Source organism: Pinus tabuliformis, chromosome 8, assembly GCF_031772625.1.
Source record: "Pinus tabuliformis cultivar Carrire ecotype Pingquan chromosome 8, CPIR1, whole genome shotgun sequence".
In the NCBI taxonomy this organism is placed as follows: domain Eukaryota; kingdom Viridiplantae; phylum Streptophyta; class Pinopsida; order Pinales; family Pinaceae; genus Pinus; species Pinus tabuliformis.
The window spans coordinates 310,618,226-310,634,536 of NC_142294.1; the positions used below are offsets into that span (position 1 = coordinate 310,618,226).

General features: G+C 37.3%; 1 protein-coding gene across 1 annotated transcript in view; it reads right to left on the reverse strand.

The window, feature by feature from the left end:
• Positions 1–4,193: 4,193 nt before the first annotated feature.
• Positions 4,194–16,311, reverse strand: part of LOC149235384 (2-oxoisovalerate dehydrogenase subunit beta 1, mitochondrial-like) — a 52,882-nt gene continuing 40,764 nt past the window's right edge. The window contains exons 4-13 of the mRNA XM_089372095.1: positions 8,504–8,563; positions 6,853–6,910; positions 6,626–6,723; positions 6,265–6,354; positions 5,414–5,482; positions 5,240–5,326; positions 5,050–5,145; positions 4,851–4,928; positions 4,625–4,711; positions 4,194–4,516 (exon numbers count right to left, since the gene is read on the reverse strand). Of these exons, the coding sequence (XP_089228221.1) occupies positions 4,481–4,516; positions 4,625–4,711; positions 4,851–4,928; positions 5,050–5,145; positions 5,240–5,326; positions 5,414–5,482; positions 6,265–6,354; positions 6,626–6,723; positions 6,853–6,910; positions 8,504–8,563 (759 nt within the window). The 3' untranslated portion in view covers positions 4,194–4,480. The remainder of the gene's footprint in view (positions 4,517–4,624; positions 4,712–4,850; positions 4,929–5,049; positions 5,146–5,239; positions 5,327–5,413; positions 5,483–6,264; positions 6,355–6,625; positions 6,724–6,852; positions 6,911–8,503; positions 8,564–16,311) is intronic.

Sequence of the window (16,311 nt, forward strand, 5' to 3'; positions counted from 1 at the left end):
ATAGGTCCACACACACGTAATTTTGTAAAGATACAGCGTTGCTGCATAAAAGTGGCTTAGTTGTCATCATACTAACTCCTCCCAACTTAATGGTTGACACCCTCAACTAGAAACCTCTACATGCTACTCTACCCCAACTCACGAGACTTCCTAGATGCCAAGTTCTTCTTGAACTAATATCCCTATGCACAAATGTTTTCCTCTACATTGGTATGAAGATCTTGTAAACTTTTGAGGTCTCACTATGCCCAAAAAATATCCCCTTTTGTCCTAAAGGCCCCAACTATGTCCTCTTCTCCACATGAACATGGATGTAAAGTAGACAACCAAAGATCCTAAAATGTCCTATCTATAGCTTCACCCCTATGAATGACTCCTCAAGAACCTTGTCCCCTAATATCCTGTGAGGACTCTTGCTCTACACATATGCTACAATGTTACATGCCTCTACCCAAAGAAACATAGGTAGCGCCCGGGTATGTAGCATAGTCCTAGCAGAACTGATGCTTAATGAGTCTTTCTCTCTGCAACCCATTCTGCTAGGGGTTGTACAAGACTTCCATCTTCCTCTTAATCCTTGTGTCCTTGCAAAAATCCTTGAAGTTGTCATGAAGAAGATCCAAGTTTTCCTAGAATAGTCATCAATAAACATGACTACACCCCCTTTATTGATGCCACTAACATCGACCCACATACATCTAAATGAATAATATCGAAGACCCCCTTGGTCCTACTCTCGCTACTCAGAAAATCACCCTTGGTATTCTTGCCAAGTGCACACCCTCTACACACACTCTACTACTCAATACTGAAATAGGAGACTAGTGACAATATCCCTATAATGTAAGTGTCACATCTCCCTGTGCCACAACCTGCACAAATTATTATTGTCATGTACCAATGCCTGAACAAGTTTTCCCATCAACCTATATAAGTTTCGCTCTCTAACCCAGATGGCTAATGTTGTGTCTAGGCTAAACTCCTCTAAACAAATGATCACCTACCCATTCCTGAAAATGACCACATATCCTTTGTCCTCAATCACCAAGACTAAGAGCAAGTTCTTCTTCAATCCTAGTTCTATAACACATCCTTGGCTTCCAACGTCCTTCCTGAATTTGGTTGAACTTAATGGTTCCAACACTCATCAATACATACATGGCATCATTACCAAGGTCCACATGTAAATCTAAGTCTCTCTCCATCAAATTGTTAAACAACTTTTGTGCCTCTATCATATGACATGATGCACCATTATCCAAGTACCAAACACTCTTGGTGATGGTGTTGGTAGATAGACAGGAAACAAATGAGAAGTCCTTCTCAAACTTTGCTACAAAATCATCAAGTTGAACCTTTGTTGATGTTGTTATTTGTTGCAACTTCCCCTTCCACTTCTTCTTCTCCTAACACTATGATGCATAGTGCCCATTCTCGTGGCAAATGAAACACTTGAGCTTGTTCTAGTCCTTCTTCTTCCCTGGCTAAGAGGTTGCCCCCTCACTATTACCCTTGGCACCCTTCCCTTTTCCCTTCTCAGCGATACTAACTAAGGCCAAGTTCTCCTCTCCATCTCCCTACCTGTTGGCTTTAGACTCTTCCATAATCTTTTCTTGGATATAATCATCCCAGAGCCTCTCCCAATTGGGAAGTTTCTTCCAAGTATATATTCCCTTGCCAAATGGTTCCCTTGACTTGCAAAAACCATCAAGTGCTATATTTACAAGCTCTACATCCTCCACTTTCTCCCTAATGGTTGCAAGTTGATCTCATGTTTTAATAATCTTCATGAAATAACTAGTAACATTATCATACCTTGACATCTAGATGATTTTGTGGTTATTTCTCAAGATCATCTTCATGTTCATGTTGTCACTCTAGAGTAGGCCCACTAGAGCCTTGAACATCTCCTTGGTTATCTTCTTATGCGCCAAGTGAGGGATCAAATGATCCTTCACAGCATCCATGATGACTCGTTGAGCTTTAATGTCCTTTCCATGGGATTCCAACTGGGTTGAATCTATTGGTGATTGAATCTCCTTGTCAACAATCCCTCACATGTCATTTTCTTTCAGCACCAAGGTAACCCTTGCCTTCAAAGGTGGAAAGTTAGATGCTCCATCCAATCGGTTTTCAAACCTGAGACTAGTTGTTGCCATTTCTAGATCTCATAATTTATGTATTGTGCTAAGTCATCCTAACACCCACAAAAAAGTAAATGATTTGGCTTATAGATCTACTATGATCTTCTTGTGGATCTATGTTTTGGCCCATTAAAACACCCACAAAAAATAATTTTCTACCAGTTCTTTAACTAGTATAGTCTCTCTCTCTCCCTCTAAAGAATGGCATCTGCCAATCATTGTTGGCTACATTGGCAACTCCATTGGCAAATCTATGAATTTGTGACTTTTTTAGCCCAGGTACCCACTGCCCACCATACCTGCTACATGATTGTATGGCTCTTGCGCCCACTCCTTTGTGTGTATCATACATTGTATGTCGTGTACAGATTTCTTGGCAGCTCTGGGAGTTGTGCTTTTGTACATTACAGACAGCCCACGACTTTGGATTTAACATGTAAAAAGATATACAGCAACATAAACAAATTAAAACACCAATTTCAAACACATGCACACAAGATTTCTACCCTTCAAAATACGGTGTTTCATTAATCAAATTATACGGTACAGAATGACTCCCTTCCTGAGATAATGGCCCTGTGAGAAAAAACACAAATACAACAATAAACCTGAACTGCTCGAGTTGATCAAACTCTAGACTTGTCCTTCGATTTCATGGCTAATCTGGATCCTTCCCTTGTTGCCCCTTGCACTCTTCCTCGAACCCTGCACACTTGGATGAAATTTCTTCTTCACCCAATCATTGAGATCTCACTATCTCACTGTCTTCTGATCAAGATGTGTCTTCTCTCTTAGCCTAGTCTTTCTTTTAAAAAAATTTACTAGATCCACAACCCTAATCTCCAAAGTGATTGTTGGTTGAGATTAGATCTCAACATCACTTGAGATCAATGGTTGAGATTCATTTAATTCACTAATGTAAATAACATTTACATTTCATTAGACTAACTCCCTTTATCTTATAAAAGTCTATTACTTTAATAATTAAGTTAGTTGACTTCCACACACCTAGACACTTAGGCATGTGCTAAAGTACCTGCCTGAGCTACTCTCATCAACATACTTAGCACCCACCCTATGTAGACTCGTATATAGAAATCAACATAGTCCTATTTCAACTGATGTCAAACAAAAAGGATATCACACAAGTGTGGCCACTAATAAGCAGAAACAGATGAGATTGGATAGGTAATCATAGCCATCAGAAGTGGCTTACCAAGCTGTAAATATTTTACACAAGAGCTGCTTCTCTCACAGCTCATAATGTCTTCAAATGTGGCCTCCAACAACAATTACATAAAAACAATCTAGCTAAACAGCTTAACACTTTAAGCAATTTTTTTGGCAACAAAACCAAGTAGTTCTAAGATATCTTAACTGGTGTAGTATTTATAAGTTGTAACTAGTTAAAAAAACACATATCTAGTGCAAGTGCACACTAATTATGCGACGCTAGCTCACTAACATACAGAATGGCTATGACGAACCTAAATAGGTTGACACATTAGAGTTGTATACAGAATGGCTATTTTATATATTTTCATTAATCGAAGGATGTACCTAAATAGGTTTGGTGCTCATTAGACAGATTAGAGTTGCAGAAATCATCATAACTGAACACATATTTTATCAAACCATTATATGTCAGATATTCACCACTTTTCATCACCAGGGCCACTGCCACAGTGATAACATCTTGCTCCTGAGTGGTTCCACTTCCATGCTCAAAACTCCACAATGTCTACTAGCATTGTCTATTTAACAACTAGATATCTAAAATCCTTGAAATGAACTATTTGTTTCCTCTGAAATGAAAAATCATACAAATTTTCTCTATTTCAATATGTTCTGTAAATATTCATATCGCACATGAAGAAAATTTAAAATCTCACATTTTCAATATATTTTAAAGGTTGCTTATTTCTTGGCATTTTGTAAATAGTGCTCATGTCCACGAAAACTATCCAGTTAGTGGCTTTGGTCTAGGACCTACGTTTGCAAGATCACCTAATTATCGCAAGGCTTTGAAATTTCCTAATAAATAAATAATTCACAATCAAACATCTTTCAATGATCTTTATTTCCGTCAAGAATATTTTAGTTAGTCAAACTTCCCCAATGATCTTGAAGATATTTTTCAATATATTCAACAGTTTTTTATGTACAATAATTGAACTTTGAATTTTCAATATTTGTCAAGTAAATCATTTAATCATTTAATTTGTGTCAGTTACAGGTATAAAGTACAGCACCCTCTGCAAAATATCTGAGCGCAGATCAGCTCTAGAAGCGCTTTGTTTTACAACGGGGAAATCAGATGCAAGGATTCTGCAATGCTAGTAATTTACAGTTGCTCTGATGGCATCTAAGACCTGCAAGATATAAAGATAAGTACAAAACCAGCAATGTCAAAATACCTCCATGGTCATAAAGCAGCCTTTGCCTTAATACATATGCCATATTTGATTCAGTTAACAGACCTTATTCTTTGTGGGCATGTAGAAGGGCTCAAAAACCAATGGGAATGGAGTATCTAGACCACAAACCCTTGCAACTGGAGCTTCTAACTGCAACCATGAAAATAGCATTAGTCAAAAGATCCTTCAATGATTCAAAGATCTATAAATGTTGTTATATCAAGAACAGGAAATCAAATAAACTTTAATTTGATTAAAAAAAATGAGAAATTTAAATGTTATAATATACCCTTAGAAAACAGCGTTCCACAACAGAGGCAGCAATTTCTGCTCCAAAGCCCCCAGTAACAGGAGCCTCATGACTAACCTGCGACAAATTATTGCCAAACATTTATCAAACAAATTTACTTGGAAATCTAAAATTTTCAACAACCTAAACACAAAAAATACTATGCATTGTTCCATATGACTTGAAAAAGATCTCTCACAAGAAGTCGCCCAGTCTTTCTGACAGATGCCTCAACTGTCTCCTTGTCCCATGGAATCAAGGTTCGCAAGTCTATTAGCTCACAAGAAATTCCCTCCTGATAAAATATAAAGAGTGTATTTTCAGATTGCATATTGTATATTAGTTAAGCACAAGCCACAGACAACATTATCAGTGCAGCTTGTAAATACCTTACTGGCATCCAGACAAGCTTGTTCCATAATTGCAAGCTGAGCTCCCCATCCTACTAATGTGATGTCCGTCCCTTCCCGAATCACCTGCATCATCAGATTTATTGGCATTCCATCTAGAGTCTAGACCAGAACCAATATGGCGTACAAAATATTTAAAATCAAAATTCTTACTTCTGCCTGCGACAAGGGCAATGTATAATCATGGTCAGGGACTTCTTCGACTGCCAGACGATAGAGCCACTGCAGGCAATTCATAATCAAAGAATATTAGTACAAACAATGAAAACAAGTTCTGCGATTTCAACAAGAGTTGAAAGACATTGCTCTGAGAATCAATACACAGCAAACAATCTTTGTCGTTCTCGTCATTTTAAGGAGAAATAAACTTTGTTAGTTAAAAGAAGAACAAAAGCAAGTTGTCAACCCTAGAAAAAGTCTATTGTCAGGGTTATTCAAGGAATAACCCAATCTCTCCATGGTGTGAAATAGTGAAAGAATCGAAGGATTCATTTTTTCTAAATTTTTCACTATAAGTCTAAAGGGCTGACCTGCTAAGTACTATTCGGTTGTTACGTTAGCAATATCATCTAACTAAATGTGCAAATTGCCCTCTCAATAAATATGATTTGTACTATAAAACTAAGTCACGCAGCTCCGGTTCAGTTTCAGTTTGAACTCTAATTTTTCGATGACGTTCACCATCAAAGTCATACATATATATATATGAACTTTAAAATGAAATGCAACATAAATAATAAGAAATCAACATCGATAAACATAAAAAAATGTTATGATAGGACATGGAAACTGCAAGGATAGATTAGGAGTTTGGGCTGTGACATGAGGTGACAAGCTTGAACTACGGTCTCAGTTGGCAACCACAAGGTTCAAAAACCTCAAACAAAATTTTGGATTTATCAAATTTTGAACCTCAAAGTTGAAGTTCGGCAAACCTCACGACATAGCTTTAAAGGAAGAGTTCAGTCTCAATTTTTTGCTATTTTGGTAAAGAAAAAGATTACCTTTGGCTCAAAAAATACCACCGGATTTGGATCGCGTATTGATGCAAGAAGTAAACCTTTTGCTTGCATTGGGCTCCGTGGTATAACAACCTTCAAAACAAAAGGAGACAGGTTAGCAAATAAAAATATAGCATTTTAATCAAATCTTATTCACTTTGACTGTGCATTATTCAAATGGTATTTCCAATATCTTATTTCTGACGCTATAATCAGGCTCTACAAGCAGATATCCACAACAAATTTATGTAACTTTCTCCATCAATAAGTTTAAATATTCCATATTTAAACCTGGAAACATGGAAGGTAGATACAAAGTGAAACGCTTGTTTAAAACTTGAATGGCATAATAAAGAGGAATTACCTTGATACCTGGCGCATGACAAAAGAAGGCCTCTGGTGATTGCGAGTGATAGTGCCCACCATGGCCAACAGCACCATAAGGAGCTCTTATAGTAAGTCCTGTATAGGTACCAAATTCAGAAACTAGGTTCATAGAATGGACCTAGAAACTCACCCCTAATCAACCAATCATACGCAGGTAAGATAAGGGTTGAAGCATGTAACACACTCAGGAAGGGAGCAATATACCTCCACAATTGAATTGATTCCCACTTCGATATCGATATTTTGCAGCTTCATTCACAATCTACAGAAAGCATGTGTAAGTGTTTAACGAAAACTATGCCAGTATGCCCTTAGAGTAAATAGCATTAAAAAATTAGATCAACATTAATTGTGCCTGCAGCTGTTATTCACTTTCCATTTCCTTCCCACAATAGTTTGAAACTGCAGTTGTAAACTATAAGTCACAATACATAAAACTTTACAGTCATGTTGAAGCACAGGACATAGGTGATGAATGTAAATGTTAAAAGAGAAACTAAACCTTTAAAATGAGGAAAAATAGGGATTCATATCATGGCATAAAACCCAATTCGGGAGAATGTCATTGGTAATTTAGATATACAGTGATTGGCAATAGTTTCATAAACAACAAATCAAAATAAGCATTTGTTCACTAGCATGCAAATGCTCAACCTGATTGTTCCTGGAATAGAAGGTTGTGCTCATTATATGGTAAGCCCGAAGGTAATGAAGAGTGACTGAAGAAATACATTCATTAATTAAAACATAAACTTTACATCATTAACTCAAATCACACCAAGAACTAGACAATAAATGCATCTATAATGGTGTTTACTCTGCCATAAAAGGGAATGAGAGAACCTCAATCAGCTGTCTTGGTCTCATATGTTGGATAGAACTACATATTTCCTGGGACATTCAGCTCCCCAGGGAGGGTCACTGGAAGAAATGAGTAAAAAGGCTTTTAAAGATAAAATTTCTAGATGTAAATGGGTGGGTCAAAGGGTTTTAGATTGATTTCTTAAAATGTACGTAGGAGGGCTCTAATAATTGTCCTTGCAAGAACAATGTTTGAGCGAACACACTAAGTAGACCATCTGTGTTTGGCTCCAGAGTCCATATGCATACATACCTTTAAAAAGATTAGCTTTATGGCATCCAGTGAAGACAACTTTGCACCATATTTTTGCTCATTTCATATTTTGGTATTTGTACAAACAGAATATGTGGCTGTTTCCTAAGAAATCCTACATGACTGTTGGTACATACAAAAATCAGTGTTTAAAATTTCGATGCTTGGATTAGAGATTCTCTAAGATTTAATCAGTAAAAGCAGAGAAAACATTGAACAGAAAAAAAAATACCGGTTACAAGACTCAGTTCCCATTGCAATAGTCTACAAACTCATTACAAGCCATCCAATGTAAACCCACTTGAATGCAAAGAGCAAGTTTCCAAAGGAAAGAAGAAACCAAATGGTGATTGACAGATATTTCTTTACAAATTTCATCCCATTTCAGATAATAGGATCAGTTTCATCCTTCGGAAGATTCAAACTTCAAAATGGAATTCTTGAGAAAGACAATTTTCTACCATTTTAGTTAGTAACAACAAACAGATGACCAACACATATAATCATATATATGTACATGAAGAAAAGTTTAACACATAGAGAAAGGAGGTGTCAATGCAAGATCAGATCATAACCAACAGCCATGTACTTCTGCTTGATGAAATAACATTCTAACTTCCATAATCTCAGATTATGGAGAACATAGCCGAAGTCCACCAACAGTTATTTAAACCTTTCACTATCTTTTCATGTGCCAAATTTAGGAATCCAAATGGTAATATACACAAACGAACAATCTACCTGGTCAAATGCAGGGTAAATGTAATCTGCAAATTGAATTTCCACTATTGCCTGATTTCCCTACATCAAAACAGAAACAGGGTAAATCAGAATCAGTATTTGCATAGCATCTATTTTAAATCATTGACCTAACAAAAAACAGATAGAAGTTGAATCTTGATGACCATTAATCATCCTTGTTCATGTCGACATGTGACATACATCATGACAATGTTCCACCAAGTTTCTGGGAGGGGTTAGCATAGAAGCAAGGAGACGCACATGGGGGATTTGTGGGAGCATACCCAAATTTTATGGAAATTCAGTGGTGATGGGGGCACATGAGTCTTTAGCATAGGGGTTCCCATATTTAAAACTATAAAAATAAAAAAAATAGTTATAAAATCCCAACAATAAAGATTTATCCCATGCAAATTCATCATTGTGCAATCCAGTGGAAACACTATAATCCTGTCAATCCTAAAATCCTTAAATAGGATATGAAATCTTATTTCTCCATATGACGTCTGATGAGGTTGGAACCACCCTCAAACATCCAAAAACAATCAATAGTAATATTAAAATTTTAAGTAAAGAGGTCTTTTGCTTTAAAATTTAATATTACCATTAATTGCCAGAGTCACAAACTCCTCAAAGCTCTATCCCCTATAATTGTTCTATCTTAAAAGTTAAAGGGTTGTTGGACAAAAAATCGAGGGGGCTGACACCCCCCCCCTTGAGGAAATGCATCACTCGCACTAGGGAAACATTTCCCCATGTGTTTCCCCAAATTTCAGCCGAAGGGGTGTTGAGAAATATAGCTCAGACAGAAACTTCCATGCATGTTCAATGTGAATGTGTGAAAAGTAGTTCAAGATATTTTCAAAAAATTATTTTTCAAAAAGAAATTCTATTTTGTCATTCAATTTTGTAAAAAAAGTGAAAGTCTTATATTTAGCAGTTGAGTCTAAAATTGTATCTCGTACATGACTTAGACTAGGAGAAATCTTAAATATAGATTCTCCACTAAACCAATAGATCAACAGAAAGAGAAGGGGCGTGGGGGGGCTGAGGCAGAGGCAAATCTGGGCAGTAAGCAGCAGTTAGTACAAGCATGAGTGGTTTTGAACAGGTGTATGAAATAATTCTGTATAGACATATGGGACAGTTCCGTATAGTCATACAGAGTCACAGACAGATCCATATAGTCATACAAATAGGCCATACAGGCTGTCCCGCAGACCATATAGCAATTTTCGGTTGTTTCTGGTTTTTTCCAAGAGGCTGTATAATCTCAGTCAGGGTGCTTTTGGTATCCATGCAGTGCTGTTCTTTTGGCAGCATGTGGAACTTTCTGGTACACATTATTAGTACACCATAGTAATATTTGTATGTAGATTTCAGTATAAAAGTAAGTAAGTAAAAGTGTTATTGATAGGAATGAATTGGTGGTTTACAAATCTTTGTGGCGGTGCGCCTTTATAGGCATTGACTCGCCACGAAGATAGGTCACAACTTTTGACCCATGTCTCTTCACAATTAAATGAGACATTAATTAATTTAATTATTTTAATTATTTAATATTTTATTTTAATATTTATTTATTTTAATTGAAGATATATGAATATTTTTATTCATAACATTGCCACCCCCTTTAGAGATGCTTTGTCCTCAAAGCATAACCAGAAGGGTTTTCTCTAGTTGAACAGTATTGTGATGGAATGGCATCCTTCCATTGACTAGTGCATTCATTACAAGTAATTGTACCTTCCTTGGGAGTGTTAACACCTTTTAATTTATAATGTCGTCCTTGCCAGTTAAACTCCATGAATTGTTCTTCAAGGTTTGTAGTATAGCTCCCTAATTATATTAACCATTCTGCACCTAGAACTACATCCATTTCTTTGAGTGGTAGGGCAAATAGGTCTGTTTGTAGCTCCAGTTCTTGTATTTGGATTGAAACTTTTTGACATTCTCCTATTTCCTTGATTTTCTTTCCGGTAGCGACCGACATGGACAGGTCCTTGATTGGGCATATACAAAGACCAAGTTGTTTAGCAAGATCAATGTTTATACAATTGTGAGTACTACCAGAATCTATAAGTATATTGACATTTCTGTCTTTTATGAGTCCTTTGAGCCTTAGGGTTTTAGGACATAGATTCTTTCTCATGTTTGTTGATGGAGTAGTAAGTTTAATGTTCTTTTTTGGGAATTGGCTCTTCTTCCGAAGATGTGGTGGGACGTATTTTGTAGTTGCTTGTTGTTCTTGATCTCCGAAAGAGTTACTATTTTCATCAAGGTTTTTCCAATCACATGAAATTGCAACTAATGACGGTTCCTCAGAATCTGAATCTTCACTATGTGTGACAACGATTCCTTCATCATGTTCTTGTACTTCAATTTGCTTCCCATCTACTATTTTATAGTAGTGCAGGGATGCATCTTCACATTTATGGCCTGGCATCCAATTTTCTCCACATTTGCGACAACTATTTTTCTTTTTTATCCTTTTGTCTGGATCGTTACTTGAAGTGTCTAATTCCTTCTCGACTTCATAAGTATACAGTTTCTTGTTAAGGCATCTGTGTCCTGATGTCCATTTGTCTCCACAATACCTACATTTGTTAGTTTCTTTTCTTCCCGAGTGTTGTTGGTCTTTGTCTTCCCTGAATGATGACATTCTAAGCTTATATTTTCTCTCAATAATTATGGCTACATGTCTGGCATCTTCAATGGTTTGGGGTTTATATAATTTTAATTCTTCTCGAATGTAATCCTTAAGGCCACAACGATACATTTTTAATAGCTCTTCGTCTGAGAATCCCCTTTGCCTTATCGCTAGCACTTCCCATTCATGCGTGTATTCACTTACCGATCCCTTCTGTTTGAGGTGAACGAATCTTTCGTAAACATCATCCTCTTCTTCGTCGTGAAATCATTTTAACAAGGTGTTTTTAAAATTTTGCCAATTGAACAAGCGAGCTGCGCATTTGTTAGACCACCATAGGAACCAATCATACGCTTCTGCTTCCAGGTAGTTGGATGCAGTCATGACCTTCTCTTGTTCACCTATTGGTGGATTTGCTCCAAAAATGGCATCCATCTTATTTACCCATACAATGGCACCTTTATGGTCCTTACCATCGTATTTTGGTAATTCTCTTTTAATTTTAAGGGGGTCTCTTTCGGGAAACTTCGTATAGTACTGACTTCCTTCGAAGTGTAGTTGCGGTATTCGCGGCTTCTCATGTATCAGGAAATCATGATTTGGAGAATTTTCGTCTTCCGGAGTTTTGGGACTTTGTGTGGCTGAGGGTGGATTGTCTTTTCCCATAAACTGACTCATCATGCTCTTTAATTCTGTGATATCATCAGCCATTTTGTCTTGTTTACTAACTTTCTTCTCGACATCGTCAAGGTGCTTATGCAACTTATTGAGTTCTTCTTGGATTTTTTTCACATTGTCACTGTTACTCCCCATTTTGCTATTTTTCTTCCTAGTAGATCCAATTTTGTTTTTTTAGTCATTTAATTAATTAAAAATAATAATAATTTAATTAATTAAAAAAATTGATTAATTAAATTATTTTTTAATAAATTAATTAATTAAATTATTTTATAAAATTATTTATTTAAATTAATATATTTAGATTTATATGTAACTATATATTAAATCATATATATTAATTCTATGAAATGATATGACCGAACTCATAAGTCATAACTCGACTTGTAAATGGCTGTCGGAGTTGACCCGATGCACAGTCTTCACGATTCAAAGGGCAGCAGACGGGTGACAGTTAGGCAACAAGTAATGGACGGGGCTCGAGGGAAGGGATGGATGACGACAGACAGGGAGCAATGGGGGAGCCACGGGGGACAGAGGAGCAATGGAAACAACATGGGGAGAAATGGAGTAGTGGGAGCAGCGTGCGGTGCAGGGGAAAGCAGCGAGGTAGTCGCGGGAACAAAGGAGCAGCGGAATAGCACTATGTGAGGGCGGAATACGCAGCAGAGGTGATGGACAATGGGGAACGAAGACAATGCAGAGAACGCAGTAACTTGGATGTCACGACAGGGACGGGATTTTACACAACCGATAGGAGAAACGATGGATACAATGGTTGGGAAGTATGATAGATTTTGATAGTGGAAGATACGTAGTGGGGGAACAGAGTTGCAGGCGGGAAGATTGTAGATTTGATACCATTGGTACACATTATTAGTACACCATAGTAATATGTGTATGTAGATTTTCAGTATAAAAGTAAGTAGGTAATAGTGTTATTGATAAGAATGAATTGGTGGTTTACAAATCTGTTATGAACTTGAAGTCATAACAATTAAATAAATTATTTAAATATTATTTAAATAAATAAATTATTAATTATAATCAATTAATTAGCAAATAATTAGTTACATGAAGAGACATCAGTTCCCAAGGGACATGTCTCTCTGATTAGGCATGGCCAGTCAACTCCTATTTAAGGAGCACTGCCTCAGCCTTGTAAACATCATTCAATTTTTATCGATGTATATATAAACTGATTACATTCAGAATTTACTTGGTGTTTTATTATCAGTCTACAGTACTTTAGAATTAAATTTCTAATAGTGGTATCAGAGGGAAAATGGTCTGGTGACGACCAAGATAGTTCGCTGGCCGTCAGGCCTTACGACCTCTAATCCTCAGCCTACTCCGTGGTTGCTGCTGCAAGAACTACCGGAATCCCTGTGCTCTGCGCATGGACGAAAAACAACGTGGGGAGAAAATTTACTGCGGTCAATTAAGCATATGCCAAACTGAAACCGCCAACCACCGTGCCATCGCAGGTTTTCTAAACCGCCGTCGATTTGCATTGGTGCTGCAGTCGTGGTTTGATATCCACGCAGAGGGTTGACCTGCGACCGCCATCGATTGTTGTGGCCGAGTTGGGCTGCAGTCGTGGTTGATATCTCCACATTGACCTGTGACTGCCATTGATTGCTATGGCCGAGTTGGGTTGCAATCGTGGTTGATATCCGAGCTGGGGGTAGGGTCAACCGTCGGGGACCGGGCGACGTGATCGTTCTGTGAAGTGGGGTTAATTAAAAATTAATCAAACCATACGTGATCGTTCTGCGAAGTGGGGTTAATTAAAAATTAATCAAACCATACGTGATCATTCAGCGGAGTGGGGGTAATTAAAAATCAATAAAACCATATGCAATAAAGTTATAATTATACATATGCAATAAAGTGTTGGAAATAATACTGAGAGGGGGGGGTGAATCAGTATTATCTAATCAATTGAACTTTTTCAATTTCATACTCAGATTCATATACGCTACTTCAGTTAAGTATACCCGCGTATATACGCGACTGTGTCTATTGCAACTAGCGTATAACCATTAAACTCATGATTCAGTTATGTGATCTTCAATGGATGCATCAGAACATTATTAACCATATTAACAGTCAACAGTAGCAGTAAAACAGATAGATCAACACACATAAGCAACACACATGAACACCATGATATAAGGTGGAAACCCAATGTGGGTGAAAACCACCTGCTGCAATTCGTTTCTATCTTCCTTTATTAAGAAACTTCTTTTACAATGTACTGGTGCAGTCCTTTACCAGCACGCAGGCTACAACCTACAGAAGGCTACAACCTTCTCTCGTTCTCCAGACTCTCCTGGAAGGGAGCTCCAACCCCCTTTGCTCTTGTACTAGCTAAGATACTAGTACGTAGGCGCCAACCTACAATCTTCTCTCCTCTGGGTACCACGTTTCATACATTTTCAGACTGGATACTCCTGAAGCACAACACATAATCTGAAAGGCCACGTTTCATCCAATTTTCATACTGGACCCATAACTATCATTGAAGCTCAAAACAATCACTACTAGCATCATCAATCTCTGAATCACTGAAACACTGAAACCCTGTCAATAACACAATCACCAGAACACAGAGCAGACTAAAGAACTCTGCCATAACAATTAGACCCATTTGCAACTTCAAATAATATACTTCATAATGTATACGCTACTACGATGAATCAAACCCGCGTACATACGCTCTTTTGCCAAGACAACCCGCGTACAGATCTAAAAATATTTTCTTATAACTTTGCAGTTGTACCAGACATCAGTCATACTCATAACATACATACGTCAGTATGCAGATCTAGAATAAGCATCATAAAGATAGTTCATTTCAAACTATTTGATCCCGATCTCTCCTTAGATCTTGTTCTCCATCAACCGGTGAGATCCCTCCTTAACTCAGATCAAGCAATGCATCATCAACCCATAACCTGCATCCTGGATCTCATACTTCTTCAGATATTCAAGACCTTTTCAGATGCATTTGCCTAATGATCTTCCTCTCCTTTTATAGTCTTAGGCCTTGCTCAATACCACGAACCAAAACCATAGTAAAACAATACCATTGACCCAATACTTGGGATCAACACTTATGGGTGCAATACCACGGGCCAAAACCATAGGTCTAAATACCACGGACCCAAAAATAAGCTTTCCGACATGTACGCGCTTTTCCGTGCATGAAACTGCATGTATACCCTACTTGGTATATAGCGAACCTGCGTATACGCGACTTGGTATATAGTGAACCTGCGTGTATACCCTACTTGGTATATAGTGAACCTGCGTATACGCGACTTGGTATATAGTGAACCTGCATGTATACCCTACTTGGTATATAGTGAACCTGCGTATATACTCTTCTTTCTTCATTCTTTGTAGTCTAATCATCAATTCTTTGCTACTGATCTGCTGCACTATGATCTACCATCTGTGTGAGTTGCCATCAAGGACAACACTTGTCTCATAATGCCAACATAAAGTTATATAATACATACGTATATAGTATATAATCACATAAAAATTATATATATGTAATTGTAATTTAATTAATTAATATCTTTTAATTAATTAATTACTTAAAAAAACAAAAAAAAATTATTATTATTTTTATTAATACTAACGACAGGACTAACAGCTATTCCAAGGGAAATGCAGGTAAACCCTCGTCAAAAAATACTAGTAAGTACGTTCCACCACCATTACAAAGTGAAGGAAAACAACAATCTAATGTCGAAAGAAAAAAGGATGGCAAATGCTGGAAGTGCGGAGACAAGTATTATGTAGGACACAAATGCGCAACACAAAAATTGTACAACTGTGAAGCTAAACAAGAAGAGGAATCCTCAGAAGACAGCTTTGACGAAGAGGACAATGAAGAAAATGCAAACCCTAGTCCAGAATCAAAAGACGATATGCCACGAATTTCCATAGCAGCCATCACAGGGATAGCTCAACCACAGACACTGAAGCTTAAAGGTTACATCAAGAAGCAAAGCGTTATTGTTATGGTGGACTCAGGAAGTACGCACAACTTTGTAGATGTCAATGTTGCAAAAAGACTAAACATCTTTGCTTACCCGGTAGCAGACTTAAAAGTTATGGTAGCAGATGGAAAGCGTATAGATGGAGTTGGCAAGTGCCATAAAGTTAAGTTGCAATTAAGCAACTATGCAATGGAGTCCAGTTTTTATACGGTTCCCCTAGGAGGAGTAGATGTTGTTTTAGGTGTACAATGGTTAAGAACACTAGGCACATATTCAACAAATCACATAAAACAATTCATTAGATTCAAATGGGATGGACGGAAATATCAGTTGTTCGGGTTTCAAGCACCACCAACACAAGTCATCTCCGCTCAACAGATGAAGAAACTTATTCACAAGGGGGCACCACATTTTTTGAACAACGTCAACACTTGGAATTATTATCGACAGAAGGAACTCATCAA